Below are 16323 nucleotides of genomic sequence, written 5' to 3' on the forward strand. Positions count from 1 at the left end.
TATTCTTGTAAAAAATATTAACCAAATCTCAGTGCAAATTTGATTTTTCAGTTGTTTCCCAAAAGGGAATTATTTCAATATACTTGAGCACTTTCTCTACAGCGATTTCAAATTCTATTAAGTACAAACTTGATCTCCAGATAATTAAATTCAATGCACCTGTTGAAGTGTGACAGATGTTAAGTTCTTTCTGTAGCCAAAGCAGGGTAGACTTTCTCCCTTACTGAAGAAATTTAATGACCAGATGTAAAATACAAGTATTTTCCTGAAAAGCCTCAAATGAAATTGACTTTTTCTTTTTTTTTTTTTAAAGAAATCACCTGCAGGCTGTTCTTCCTGAGATCAGCTCAGGGAAGCAGCACTGTGTCAAAGCAATTTCAATTTTCTTCCTTGGCACTCCAGCATTCAGAGTGTGTGCAGCATTAAGTGGCAGCCTTCAGTACACTGGCACATGAGCACTGAATTGCTGAGACAAGGAAAAACTCAGGATATTTCAGCCAAATTCCCTGCTTTGCCAGCAGCTGGGGCAGTAATGGAAGGCAGCCAAGAGCAGTTAACTACTGCCAGAGCCACACTGCTCCCCAAGGCCAGGGGAGCTGCAGAAGCCCAGGATGCAGGTACTGAACCCACATCTGCTTCCCCCTACAGACAAAAAGAATGGCAGGGGATGTAGCTTATATCCAGCAATGTCAAACTGCTTCCTAAGAGCAATCTCACAGATAAATTCAGGGTACAACAGCCCCAGTACCTGCACCTCTCTGGAGAGTCCTCTCTATCTTTCCTTCGGAACTTGCTGATGGTGTCATCGATGGTGCTGCCGATCTTGTCACTGAGCTCCCCTAACTTGTCACTGAAAGGAAAAGTTGACTTTTTATCCCATTCTTCATCCCATTTGGACTTGGGCTCAGGATCATATCTTTCACCTGGTAAGACAAAGATAAGAACTATTAAAGGCACCAATAAAAAGCCTGTGGCTTTTCTGGAATCCCTCTCAAGCCCCCCCTGCCCCACACACCTGAGCTGCACAAGTTCACAGAGCAAAAAAAGCTCCCCCAGCTGAATCAACTCCATTACAGCAAGGCACAGCATGGAATGCCAATCACAAAGTGGCAGGAATGGAGGCTCAAAGACTTTTGCTTATGGCAATGACACAAGCTCAATGCCCAGCACATCAGGAGGCTGCTGGGCTCTGCTGGAGAAGCAGCAGAGGCAGGAGCAGCCCTGGCTGCAGGAGCAGCTGAGCAGGAAGGGCCCATGGCACTTCTGGAACAGCCCCTTAGTGCAGGATATTCCACTCCTGGCTGAGCTGAGTGATCACTGGGGGTTTTATACACTGACATTAATACACAAAAACACAGTACCAAAATACTGAAAGAATGTGCATAAAACTTTTCATTTTCCACACTCAGCAATTAAAAAAAGTTTTAAAATTTTTTAAGAGAGATGAAAAAAGAAAAGGCAGTAAACTCACCTTTTCAGGGGCCACTGGATACCCTGAACATCTTTCCTGAACACTATTATCAAGAAATCAAAAACTTTTTTTTCTAATTTAGTATTCCAGACCTCCATACTGGTATTTTAGATTACAAACAGCTGCCAGTTTTACTTGAAATTAGCACATTTGTTGTACAATCCCATCAAGGAATTCTAAACCACTGAAGTGTCTTGTTTGTACACACACAGCCAACTTGAGTTTAATTCAAATTAAAAAACCAACATTTTAACAAAGACTTGACTATCAGAAGCACTGCATACTTCAACTTGTATTGTGATCTTGTATCAGATCTTCTGCACAAAATATAGGTGTATAAAGGAAACCAAACCAGCTCAGTTTCTACACAACATTTGTAGGCAAACATTTATATTCTGGGCTATCATACACATGAAACAAGCCATTTCTTGTGCATCTTTTAAAAATGTGAAACAATAGTGATTTTTTTTTTGTTTACTTAGGCTGAGTAAAATTGAGCAGCAGAAAGGAAGGACAGTGAAATAATCCCTACTTCAAGTTACATACAAATGACATTGCAGCTCGTGTGATGTTCAAGGTATATTCAATTAAAGCCATTTTAATAAAAAGAAAATGATTCCAGCACTACACAAGGTGCAAAATTTGAATTATACCTATCTGATAACCTCATATCATATAGGGTGTATTTTCTTAGTAAAGACATAGGTGCAAGTCTCCAATGACATTTGTTTAGATCCATAAAACTTTTCCATTTGAGAACCTGCTACAAATCCATGAGATACTCAGTGAGATCTTTATCATTGGAAAAGAAGACACTGCTCAGAAATGTACTGCTGTAAATTTTGCAGGAGAATAAAATGGCCTTATTTCAGTTTATGTCAGGCTCTCAAGCATTTTAATGCAGATTCCTTTAGATGGGTTTTCCTGTGCAATACAGATTTTTAAATTAAAATAGACACCAACTAGAAGCTCAGTATTTTCAGGACAAAATAAACTAACAAAAAAATCTTAATAAAAGCATTTTTGTTTAAATAATTTGAATCTTTTTGATTAGAAATCTCACCTGGGAAAGGGTTTGCTTAGTGCTGCTAGAAAGACTTTTTAAAAACCTTTACTCAACAAATGAGCGAATAATTCAAAAGCCTTTACCACAAAAATTAAATACAAGACAGAAACTAGTCCCTTAAATTTAAAAACCTGAATGATACCTAAAGAGCACATGGAGAAATGATCCTACCCAGCCCAAAAGGATGGATCACGACTCTGCACAGAGAAGTCAAAAGATAAGCTCAGTGAAAGAACAAAGGGACATGTACAAAAAGTACAAATACAGTGACTCATACGTATTTCCTAAAAAGAGAATCACCACAATTCCAAGCAAGTAGCAAAGGCTAAAGGAATGTAATAAAACAAGAATTATCCTGCCTTGGAAATTTTTTAACTATTTTGCATATGATGAGAAGGGAGAATGGAGAAGCAACCTGTCAAAAACAGGAGGGATCAAATCTAAGTGGAAGGCTCACAGATAAGAAAAGTAAAAAAGCCAGAAAGCATCAGGCAAACAGGTGAAGTTTAAGCCCTGCACAGCTACTACTGAGCTCTTACAGCAAACCCTTCTCTCAAAGAAATCACCAAACCAGAGCCTTGTGCTGTTGGGACTTTGGTACTCATCCCTTACTAAAAGCAGCCAAGGATTTACTCGGGCCAAAGAAAACACAGACTGGCAGCTGGATCATGGATGGCATGCTGGGATACATCAGATGGAAGCCCCAACAAAAGCTCAGACCCCTGCTACACACTATGAGAGGGACTGGGAGCGAGGAGTAACGTACTTGGTGCCTGTAAAGTCAGCTCTGACAGACCCCAGGAAACTCACACAAACTCCACAGCTGCATTTCAAGGCTCCAAACAGTGCTATTTGGGACAGCAAAAGTGGATTGCAATCCTTGCCAAGGCAGCCCAGTACTCACTGTATCTGAACCCTCCGACACTGTCCGAGGACACCCCAATGTATTTGTCTTTGTTCTTCTTTGCTTTCTTCCTCTCCTCCCGGAGCCGATCATCGTCTTGAGCAAACTCAACCATTTCTTTCACCTTCTGGCGGATGTTTATCCCCTGGTCCTTGCCATTCTCATCTGTCAGTAATGCAGGACAGAGATGATGGATGGTAGATGGGAGGGAAAAAGGAAAACAGTAAGTAAGAGGCAGCAATACTGAACACCAAATTGATAAAAAAATTTCAATCGTAAACACAACGGTTTACGAGTCAAAGATTTCGGGACTACTGCATGAGGTCCACTGCATCTCTTTAAAAGGGACTAATTAACATAAAATTTAGATAAATGAGTTTGCACTTAAACATAGAAGAGATTAACAAAGACTGAGACAGAACTTGTATTCTCCACTTGAACAATTTTAACCCCTCAAAACATCACCCTTTTTAGCACAGTTTTTGCAAGTTTCATTGCAAGAACTCAGTCTCATGGCAGAACTGATTTTGTGAAAAATTGCTTTCAGTTGGGAAGTACTATAAGCTAAATGTGCTCCTTTCCAGCCTTTTTCACATTCAAAACACACACTGGCCTTGCTGCCTTTGCACTGTAAATATTATTTGGTGGGAGGAAAAAACCCCAGCTTCAAACAGATGTGTGTGTTTTGGAGCTCTAACCTTTTCTTCCCATATGATTAAAGCTATTCCTTTACGGACACCACAGGGGACCAGTCTCTAGTGCATATTTTAATATAAACCCCAACACTCATGTTGTGTTGGTTCTGTTGTTATTAGCCAGTCTTTTCTGCAAGTTCTTGTCTTCACTAATTAATACTCTAGGGCCCCACGTCTTGGATTCTGCACTCTTCACACAACTGGCAACAGTCACATTTTAATTAGACTGGGGAAGCTTCTAAGCTGGTTCAGGTGACTGACAACTCCAACTACTGTTTTAATTTGCTTATAAGATTTTTCTATTGCTCACCTACAAAGTGGTAATTTTCCAGGGATCGCAAATCATAAATGTGTTCTCTGGCACTTGTAACAACGCGCTCTGATCCATTCCTTATGAGGTAAGCTAGGAGCAGCAAAGACTATAAAAATACAAAGCACCTTATGATTGCATGAACAAAAACTCTACCTTTCTTTTTTTTGTAAAAACCCCAAACCTACCCCCCTCCCCAAATTAGTAAATGCTAACCTTCCCTTTTTAAATACATGTTTATTATACGAGTCCCATGGAAAAATTATTTTCCTTACATGAATCTTTTGCTCTTTAGACTATCAAAACTGTATTTTTAAAACTTCAGCTTGTTACTACAAAATCACAAGTAGTTACCTTTATCAGCCACTGCTTGTCTTAAGATAAAGCAGTAGCAATTAAGGAGAAAAAGTTAACCTGTGAAATGAGGCATTTTCTTTTGCATCTTTTGTTCACAATTTTCCAGTGGCTTTCACTGAAAGGTAACTCCTACAGGAATTTAAGAAGCCTTCTGCAGGATTCAATGGATATACAAAACTGCATTTCAGGACTACTTCAGAGAAGTGACAAAACAAATGAAGTTTAAATAATACTTTCACATTTCAGTTCTCTATGTTGAGGATTTATATCTAGAAAAAAGTAAGGCTCTTTCTCTCACGTAGTGCCTTTATCAGCTAAAACTATAATTTTATTTCACCCAATCTAAACCTGATAAGCAATTTCAAGAAGTCTTTATAATATTAAGTAGTTATGTGTGATAGCATTAAATATTAATTTCTATTGTACTTCAGGGAAAACAATTACTATGACTACAAAACATCAAGCACCTGTGAAAAACACAAACCATGCTTTAGAATTAATTGTGTCTTGCTACAATCCTGGCATCAAGAAAAACAAAATATAACCTAGTCTAATGCATCAGTTCTAAAAAAGGAGGTTATATTTGCATAATTCAGTGAACATTGAACACCACTTTAAGTGCAGCACAACACAATCTCAAGCAAAAAGTTTCTGTATGAAAGACAAGAAAAATGCAAATGACTCTGATCTTTTCCAAAACACAATTAGGACATAAAACTGTCATGTAAGATCTGCAAGAAAATTTGGCCCTACAACTTTTAAAGCATTACAAATTGACAGAAAATTAAGATTAGTTTGCATTTTATTTCAGGTATTCCTGAATTCTGTCAAAAAATGTTTTCCTGATAGCACAGTAACTTAACATCTTCTCATGGAGCTCACAGCAATTCCTTTGGGTAAATTGAAATTGTGAGCACTAGTTTAATACCTGAATAGCAGCAAAATGGAATTGCTCTGTTGTGTTCATTAGGTAACATGTTAACGTGCTTCTAAACCCAGAAATTCTGTGGGTTTTTTAATATACACCATTTGAAAAACACCTTTGACTTCACCAACAGAATTATAAAACATTCAGGGAAGAAATTCTAGGTTGCTAGAGGAGAAAGTGCTGTAGGATTATCTAAGCAAGAACTCCACCAGGACACTGCATGAGCACCCTGATCCTTACACACCTTATAAACTCTCCTCCAGTTCTTTTTGTTGTCTTTCAGCATCCGAGTCCACAGCATGTTCATGAGCTCTGGAAACTGCTCGTACATGAACGTAGCCCTAAGGAATGGAACAAAAGCAGCACAGAAATGTCGTTTGCTGGGCTGGCCACAGGAGCCTGCTCACACTCGGGGCTGGCAGTAGATGGCAGGAGTGATCTAAGCCCAGCCACATCGGGTGACATTAAAGGGAAAAAGCTGTCCCTGTTTTAACTCCTAGATCAGTCATTTACATCCCAGGACTACAAAAGAAAAGAGTAATTCTAAATATCTGAGGTACTCACCCCTTCACTAATTTGTAACGAAAATAATGCTGAATATGAATACCCTAATAACCACTGCAACTGATCAAACACACAACTTCCAAACTGATTTTAACAGGAAAAAAAAAGCTCAAGGAAGAATTCAACATGTTTTGCTGTTTTTGTAGAAGTTACAAGAAAGTGCTTTGAAAAGAAATACTGCAAAAAAATCAGTTATATTGAAAGAATTCTGAGGATACATAAATGAAAAAATCAATTTAAGAAAAGAATTTAAAAAATACCTGGGCTTGATTTTTTGTTTGACAGTTTTCAATACATTCTATGATTATGCATTAAAAAACTTAAGACTTTATTTACAGCAACTTTTGGGCATTATCAGTCTGAATACCACAGAGTTGATTTAGCATCAAATTTCACATTCTTATATAAAATGTACCTTTCTTTTCTTCATCACTGAGTCAAATTATCACTTACTTGGCAATCTCTCCCATGAGTTGCCCTGAAGGTCCCCATGGATCATCATTGGTTGCTTCTCGAACCTTAGACTCTATTTCTGAATAATTCATAACCACATTGGTGCTGCAAAGGAAAAAAATTCACACACATGAAGATTAGCATCAAAACTGAGAAACACATGAAAACTTAATAATGACACTAGTGCAGATCTCACTTAATGAGATACCTCTACAGAGTGGGAAAGAAAACAGCTTTAGTGCACAAGTTACCCTGAGGACACTATACACCACATTTAAGTTATCTTTAAGAAGGTTTTACTATTCTATTAGTCTTCAAGAATACAGATGAGAAACTGGGGATTACATTACAGCTGGATTCAGTCCAGTAAAAATGGCTTTGGGTCAAATTAAAATGCAAACCAAACCACAAGAGTCAAAGCTGATGGCTTCTGCAGTTAGGTATGGTTTGCTTACAGGTTTGTAATGGTACAGAGTTATTTGCAAGAGGCTTTATAACTCAATCAGAGGCAATTTTTTTTGGAATGATGTTACAAGAGAAAAATCAAGAACATCAGTACCAAACAGGTGTTAGTGAAAAAGTAACAAATAAAAAAAATCACATGGAAGACTAAAGTAAGGGAGATGAGACTCACTGGAAAGTCTGTTTCCTAGCTTGAATTTAATTAATTAAGAGAAAACAGCCAAAGAAGCTGCAGAGCACTCAGTTACAATTACAGCAATGCAAACACTGCAAGGAGCTCAGGCTGCCTCTTCAAGAGGTCACAGAAAAACCTTACTTGGAAAAGATTTTTTTCTGTGATGTTAACATTAAAATAGTAAATATGTGATTTCTTCTTAATTAATCCTTAAAACAGGTAACATCTGAGCCCAGCAACCTCCTTTGTGCCCCTAAAAGCATTCAGATGTGGTTGGGAACACAATCATTTCCCTCATCTTTTAAGGTGAGTGAGCAGCCCTAAAACCTCATCCATATCCATAGTGAGAATGTTTGGAAACTGCTCTCAGCTTCTGGAGCACCAGGACTCACCCCAGCAATGAGATCAGCAGTGACAGGAGAGCTGCTGGTCTCTGCTCTCCCTTCATACCTGGACTGTACTGAAACAACACATGTACACCTAGCATGTCACAAGTTTGAAAGTTTACTTCAAAGGACATCATAACAGATTCAGAAGCTAACAAAAACCCCTCTGAGTTTCAACACGAAGCAACCCACAATGACAAATTAAGTAAACTGTAGGAAAGATCTAATGAATTATAATGCAGTGTGGAGAAAGCATTTGCTGCTTAAGAACTTCTTCTGAACCTGAATGACTTAAAAGGAGAAAAAAAAAAAATCAGGATGCTCAACAGTCATCCTTCTATCCATGTAGGAGTTTGCACAGTGCAGCATTCAAGCAACTCCTGCTCAATTTTATTTGGCATAAGGATAGCAAAGATCTTGGAACTGGGAGATATAAACAGCAGAAACAAGAATGAAATCCCCTCAAGTCTGAAAGGGGACACAGAAGGTAATTGTTAAAACAGAATAAAATTTCTGGACTTAATCTTGGATTCTCAGCATGAGAATTCCTGCTGTCAGATCCTGATGTATGATTTTATTCAACTTTGTGTCTAAAGAGAGCATAAGCTACATGACTGAATAAATAATCAGCAAGCTCCCAGAACCTATCTATATTACAACAAGCATGTAAGAACACAGCAGCAGTTTGGAACAACAGCAATTAATGTTTTACAAATTCATTTATGCTGAATACACCTCAAGCTTCTGTTTCTGGTATTTTCTTTACTGTACATACAAATGTAAACCAAGCCCATCTTTATTTCCCACATATATGGAAAAAACACAACCCTAAAGCTCCAGGATTTGCAGCTTCCAGCACACTGGGTCCCTTGTCCAAAGCAAGGGAAGGCAGGGAACTGAATGGAAAGGTTCTGCTTGTTTTTATAACCCCTCCTTCTGCACTTGTTTGAGAGACTTGATGGAGACTTAGGAGGGGGAAGCATAAAATTAAGCATTTCCTTAATTTCTTAGAGCAAAAAATTTAAGAATAGAAAATGCTTGAAGAGATGCAAACTTAGTGTACAAAAACAAATGGCAGCATTGGCTATGCAAGAGCTCAGGGCACGTGGCTAAAGCAGCAGCAGGGCTGGAAGGGGGAAACGGAAGGAAAACAAGGGAAATTAAGTAATGCCAAGGGAAAAAAGGTGCAGTTAAGCCTCTCTAAGTACAGAAACATGCTCGACTTCTAAACCCCTCTGCAGAAAAGTTATTGTTCTCAGCAACCAGGAGAAAGCTCTTTTCTAAATGCCAAGCTGAGATCTAATGGAATGAACCATTCCAAAGCAAAGCATCTTAGAGCCACATTTAATTCAGGAACAAATGTAAACTTCAAGGAGAAAAAAAAACCCCTCACTGTTGTATAGTTTGGCATCATTCCAGGTCACTTAAAAATAACCATTTCTAAAAAGGTGGAAATACAGTTTTATTCTTCCTTTCCCATGTTTTCTATGGCCCTCATTCCCTGCCCTACCCATGATTCCTGTGACCTTTGCAGCAAAAAAATAATTTATGTCCAGATGTGAAGGGAAAAAGTGACTAGCTTGATTGCCAAGACTTCCTGTGATTGATATAAATTTAATATCCGAGGACACTTTCCGACACCAGGGGGGGCTCTCTGATTAGTTTATCCTGGGCAGCTTCCAGAGAATCGTGCTGGATCGCATGGGGAGGCTGCTCTGCAAACAAACGGCCCTGAAACGGCCGGGGCTGACAGAAAGGAACTTCTCAGGCAGGGCTGAGAACCCCCTTGTCTGCCAGACTGCATCTGATTCACCCCAAATCCTTCACTGAGACCCTGCACCACTGCCATCTCGTGACAAGAATATTTACAGAAACTTCTGACACAGACAAAGATACTAAGCAGGAAAGTGTATTTTGAAAGTTCCATCCAAAATAAGGGTACAGCAATAAAGGGGTCGACATGGACATCACAAACTGTTACATTCTTCTGTGTTTTACATTTAAGTCTATTAAAACAGATTGATGACAACAGATTCTTTTTACTCTTTATTGTATTGCTCCCAAGTGATTTCAGTATAATTTTATTTTTTAAAATACAAAATTGTTTCCAAAAGCCAAGAAAGGGAACTATCACACCTCTATGGAACAAGAACACTGTGACAGTGATCAAAATGCTTTTAATTTTCTTGCAACTTTAAATGTTTGCAAGAACATTTAAAGGAATTTACAGCAACACTGAACAGGTAGCTCAAGTCTGAGACTAAATTCCTCTTAAGAGAATAAATGGACATTGCTAATAAAGTCAGTGGGTAATAGCTGTAAATACCTGACCATCTCCAGCTGCAGCAGAAAAAAATCCATTTCCCCTTAAATATTTTACATGCATTTTATTAACTATCATATGACATATATTGAAAATTAATTGTTGTACCATGTACCCTGAAATCCTACTTTGTCCACAATTTTGTCTGCATTTTTCAAATAATTCAATCAAGTGTAGATAGATTCAAATTTTGTTCTAAATCACATTTTGAGATTCGTACATTTGAGGTAAAGATATCATCTGGGTCCAGGTGGATTACTGTACAGTTTTTTCTAAAAAAACCAAAAAATAAGCAAGAGGGGGAGAGGAGAGTGATGTGAAAGGGGAGAGCAATATTGAACATATCTCAATTGTGTAATCTGAGGTAAGAATGATGTTTAGCTGGTATTAGGGATAATAGGCAGCAAGAGGGGACAAGAAGTTCTGCAGCTCCTCATCTAAAACTCAGATCAGAGGATCTGTGAAGGTACAAAACGTCCATCAGTGTCTGCCACTTCAACATTTACAGTTGCAATAGTCTGAGAGCATTTGAACTTCCAGGCATGAAGAGGATAAAAATCTTACGGGTCTGAGATTGTCCTCAGCACTTTTCTTTGAAACAGGGAAATGAAAGGCAGCTTGTGGATGGCCTGCATGAAAATAAAACCTTACAGACTGCAGGAACCCTGCACAGATGACACACAAAGCAGGCAGACTAAGAGCAGCCCTGTCTTCCTCCTCCTTATCAGAGGATACTGAATGTAACCCACAACGTGGAATGCCCACTACTAAGTGATAAATGTATCTGCAGAAAACTTCTATTTGTGTTTCATTTCAACAGACTCCAACAGATATATCTGCCTACTCTGCTCAGGCTTCTGATTTTACACATGAATCAAGCTGTAATGCTCAGGACAATATTGATGGGCATGAGGTATATTCTGCTCTCAGCAACACATTAGTGCTTCATCACCATTAGTTTTTCTTTTTCCCCCTATAAAATAGCCACAAAATAATTACTGAAAAAGAGTTTTCTTTCTATTCCAGACTAAGAAATTCTTTTTAAAATTACTTCTGTGCTGGCAAAGTAAAATCATTGTACTTCCACCCAAGATGCTAATAAAAAATTAAATAAACACTACATCCTGAATTGAAATGTTTGTTTCAGAGTGAAGATTTTTCATTGCTCAGGACTACAAGATTCTCTACAGATTCATATGCTCTAACTGAAGTCAATTATCTGTTAGGAGATTACAATCACTTATACACAACTATAACTGTACTGCTTCCAGTAATAGCTTCCAATTGGTAACACTACAATTAGTTTTGTTGTGCCTGAACTAATTATCCACATCAATCATTGCTGGTTCCAAACTGAAAAAGAATCCCACCCTAATTCTCTCTCCACCATACACCTTGAATTAGAAACTCTCTGGAAACATGGATGTGGGGATACAAAGCTCTGTATACAGTCAGCAGCATACATAGAAGAGTATTTTCTCAGCTAATGTCTACTCTAAAATTAACCCTCAAACAACATTTCATAGCAACGATTTAAATACACTGCCAGCAAACCTGCTAAAGGACAAGATGCAACAGTTTTTGTTTATGTGATTGAACATTTTGGTGAGAACTGAGGATTCAGCATAAAGCACTAAAAGGAGTAAATGCTCCACTGCCCATGGTCTTCCCTGAAGAACATCACACAGATATTTCCACTTCATGCTCCCTCCCAGCATCTCCTCTATCTTCCACATTTTTTCCATGGTCAGTGGTGCTCTGTTCCCTCACCACCCTGACAATACATTCAAGTGCATGAAATCACAATTCATGAAGGAAGTTTGCAGTTCATGGCCAGATTTTGGGAGCAATGTTCTTTGGAAGAACTACTCCTAAGAAAATCATTCATTAGGAAAGAAATAGTGTTATACATCAAATTTTCAGATCTTCAAATATCAAATAAACTCAGCACTTTGTATGAATGCTCAAATACCAGCAGTTTCTTAAACATGCAGAAACCTTTGAACAGCACATGCACAGCTAACCTGCACTTGGAAAAACAGGCACCATGAGAAAAGGAGGTATTTATAGACTAAAGGTAATGAAAGAATAATAAATATCTATCCATCCATTCAGAATGGAACTTGAAAACATATTAAGGAATCAGAAAGTCTAACAGATCTTTGCCAATGTTTCTGAACAAATGTAAGAAAAGCCTTGAATATGCCCTGGGGTGAGAGTCAGAGCACTCCATAAAGGCACGGGCAGGATTAGAGCTGCCATTGATATGGGTGGTGTCACCCAGGGCACAGGCACAACTCTGGGCATCACATCCACTAAAGATTTGTGAAATGCCAGGTCTAATCTTATGACAACTAAAATAACCAGAAGCCACAGAGAGGGGACATGACAACAGTTTCTTTATAGTGATGATAAAGGTATTGGATTGGACAGGGTGGGCCTAATTAGAAACACTTCTCAAGCCTCTGGGAAGCTGCCCACTGTGCTGAGGGACTCGGCTGCAGGAACAAGAAACCTGGCTACACACTTACGTTTTTTTCAATGTATATTTCAAACCAATTACAATATCATGTATACATGGGACTCCTATGTGCATAATATTCTGCCTTTAACTATTACTCTAAGGACACCTCTGGATTATGCACCTTCTGTTTTCCTTTTTTTTTAATTTTACAACTGGGAACAGTAAAATACTAAAAGCTGAGATGAGAAACTTTGTACATTTTACCACTGTTAACAGTTTCCAATGAGACACCATTCTGCAAAGATCTGCTTAAGGACTAAGCACAGAATAAAAATTCAAGCTTTACTCATGTGTATGTACCATACATCCAGTATGAACATTAATGCTATTCAAACAAACAGCAACACTAAAGAACTTTTTTTTTATTAGAGCAGGCAGGGTGTGCATAAACAGAGGACAAGAGAAGCTCTGTTACTGTACAGCACTATAAGGTGTGGTGCCAAAGTCTTACAAGAAGCAAATATTTTAACCTTTTGTTATTTAACGTGCCAAAACAGACACAACATGATTTTATCTTTTGAATAACATGTTTAACATTATCCCTTCAATAGTGAGTCTCACATACTAATAGTTTAATCTCATTCTTTTAGTAATTTTGTTAGTTTCCTTATTTTTAGAAAGTCTTCCCTGTGTTTCTTGTGACTTTCACAGTGAATAAAGGCAAAGCACACTGTAAATTTGGCCATGACAGAGCAGATGTTACTGACTCTGAATCAAATCTCATCACCTCAGTGGTGACACGGCCAAGGAGACCATCACAGTAACATTCCACATGGACAAACCCCAGTAAGGAAACTATTCCACAGCTCTGTGCTGGTGCTTTTTGGATCTAAAACTGAGTGGGGACTGCATTATTCAACCAGAAATGTTCATAAAAGGCATAAAACAGTTGAGAAAACATTAAGTTACAGCACCAGGAAGTTTGCTTGAACTGAATAGAGAAGAACACATGCACATGGTTGATTTATTCACCTTTCCTATCTCCACCTAAACATCCCACCATTTCTATGGAAAGGCACCCAGGTGACAACTGCAGGTAAAGCTCTGAACAAAGGCAGCAGTAACTCACACCTGAGGCTGAGCCAGCTCCCTGCCCCTGCAGTTTGAGAACTACCTTTGTCTCCCAGCAGTCTCCTCTCACTGAGGAGCCACAGTCACCCACTGAGACAAGAAAGGGACCACGAGTGACTGCTCACATGACTCCCATGTTTTAGGAGTATTATCCAAATGCAACAGCAGCAATCTGTGCTCAGATTTCCCAAAAACCATTAGAGGGGCTGACAACTTAAGGCAAAATGACACTAACATAACATAGAGCTGCTTCTAGACATTTGAGATTATAGCTGTATTTGTTTTTTAAAAATGTGAAGTGACTGAATGCAGTATATAATGAGCCAAGTGAACATTCACCATCTGGAGAAGAGACAAGGCAGGCCCTGGCAATATTTTCACAATACAGTTATCTAGAAGACCCCCACCCACAGACACACATGCAATTAAGATGAAGCCCTCAGAGAGGAGTGAACACAACCTCATCTCACCATTTAACTCCTGTGAGTCATGCATCTAAACTATTTTTAGTATCTAGATTAAAAGGTTTCTGTGAAGGAGGGGTAGAAATAGAGGGAAAGCTTTCTGAGAACACAAAGCAGTTGCTTTAATGTTAAATGATCTTTTTTTAAATTGCGTGCACAAGTTAGTTTCAACTACTGAGAACACACAGTAAATAAAAAAGCTACACAACTTGCCTGAGTAGAGGATACATCTCCCCCACTCCCAGGTGTAGGAATCTTGGCATCTATTAAACTGTTAATTAGTTTCCAGAAACACTTTTGCCAATTAAAAAAATCATTTAATACTTATCCATCTGGGCATGAAATACTTTCAAGGGAGCATTTGAATTGGTGAGCTAAAAAAGAACTGATCCTAACCCACACAGTGCTGCCTCCCAAAACACCAGAGGCCAGGACACGAGCAAGCAGCACCCCGCAAGCAGGGGCAGCACCCCATGACCAGGGGCAGCACCCCATGACCAGGGGCAGCATCTATCAACTCCACTTGTTTCTGTGAGCATCCCTTCCTTCAGGCTCTGAGGGATTCCAGATGATCACTGGTCCAAACCTGTGTTCCAACAAACTGAAAGGACTTAATACAAAGTAAAACAGAAAAATGCATTTCGGGATCAGATTTAAAAATGTGTTTTAGGGTAAGATTTCAGTACCCTATGACACTGTCACTTGTTATCTTAGAGAGCTCAGTGTGCAGACTGGTTCACAGATAGAGGACATCATTTATCCACCTGTTATCCCAAACAATACAATGGATATTCAGGAATCTATGCACCTCATGCTATTCACAATTATTCAGAGAAGGCATTCCAAATAAAGATGGGGCTGCTCCTCCCTTCAGTGAACTCATGTATTCCATCTCAGCCAGCCTCTCTCCCCTTGCTGGGTGAGGACAAACTAACTAAAAAACATGTAACAAACTTAATGCATTTTCATTTTGCTCCTGTCAGTAATGTCACTTTTGTTATAAAACATGCAGCTTAGATTTAGAGCCTTACAGATAAAACATATGGATACCAAATAGGAAGCCAGCAGTCCACATTCAACAAAGAAACAGATGGGGACCCATCTGCCAAAATGTCTGGTGAAATACCTCAGGTTACAGAGAGGTAACAGCACAGCATTAGTGCTGTTGACCGTTTGAAGTTCTTTATTTTTCAGCCACTCCTCAGAACCATTACAAATATGACTCCAGCCAGTTTAGTCCATGAATGCCAGGTATTATTGCAGACCTTCTATGCAAGGAGCAGTCATACTCCTTCTGGCCAATGATACAATCTTCATTATATACAGTAGGATCTGAAATACATTTTCAGCTTTTCAAGTTCAGTTTCATAATTTATGTGGCAGATGTGCAAGGCAAACTGCACAGAAAGAGATAAGCCAAGAAAAACATCCTGATGGCCACGAATGAATTACAACTTGTGGGAGGAAGGAACTATAAAGCTATTTCCTGTGCCTTACAACTTCTCATCACAAAAGACTACCAAGTAAACAAAGTAGCCCCAAATCCACCACACACACTGTCAAAAAGAACTTTAAAAATTAAATTGCAGCCTGTTAGAGAACTCAGACCTCTCACTTACAGAAACCAACACTGCACCTTACTGAAGTCTTTGCTTTCAATGTTTCCCCCTCTCAGAAGTTCCCAATTGCAGAATGCCATACCCTGAAAGGTTTTGTAATCTCTTGCTACAGCTGAATTATTTTTTGCAGATGTTGGGAACATGAAGCATGGGAACATGGCAGTTTTAAAGTGTAATTGTGCAAGGAACAAACACTTCCTCCCCCACTTGATTTAAGACTGATTTCACCTCTCCTACTGCAGATTCCCTGCAGTATGTCAGTGTTAATACTTTCATACTCTTACATAAAACAATCCCTTGTGGTTCACCAACAGATACATGGCTGCTTTATGTATCTTATTATGTGGTAGTAAATAACTTCTCAAACTCATCAAGAATTTGCCATGTTGATAATACTGATTGTGGGTTTGTACTACTATACAAAGTGTACTTTCATTTAAAGTTCAGACCCATTTCTTTATTTCCCCATTTTTAATGGGAAATTTTCATTCCAAACGTCCACCCTCATATTCTTCAGTTACCACGCCCTAAACTTCACCCATTATAAACTA

The 16323-nt window shown here is 38.7% G+C and overlaps 1 protein-coding gene across 1 annotated transcript in view; it reads right to left on the reverse strand.

The window, feature by feature from the left end:
* The window catches only part of CLINT1 (clathrin interactor 1), a 46709-nt gene that overhangs the window by 14485 nt on the left and 15901 nt on the right, over positions 1–16323 (reverse strand). The window contains exons 2-6 of the mRNA XM_071443452.1: positions 6749–6853; positions 5976–6072; positions 4447–4555; positions 3442–3606; positions 749–923 (exon numbers count right to left, since the gene is read on the reverse strand). Of these exons, the coding sequence (XP_071299553.1) occupies positions 749–923; positions 3442–3606; positions 4447–4555; positions 5976–6072; positions 6749–6853 (651 nt within the window). The remainder of the gene's footprint in view (positions 1–748; positions 924–3441; positions 3607–4446; positions 4556–5975; positions 6073–6748; positions 6854–16323) is intronic.

The sequence above is a fragment of the Agelaius tricolor genome, unplaced genomic scaffold, assembly GCF_023055355.1.
Source record: "Agelaius tricolor isolate 1412-34295 unplaced genomic scaffold, bAgeTri1.0.p SCAF_18, whole genome shotgun sequence".
NCBI lineage: Eukaryota > Metazoa > Chordata > Aves > Passeriformes > Icteridae > Agelaius > Agelaius tricolor.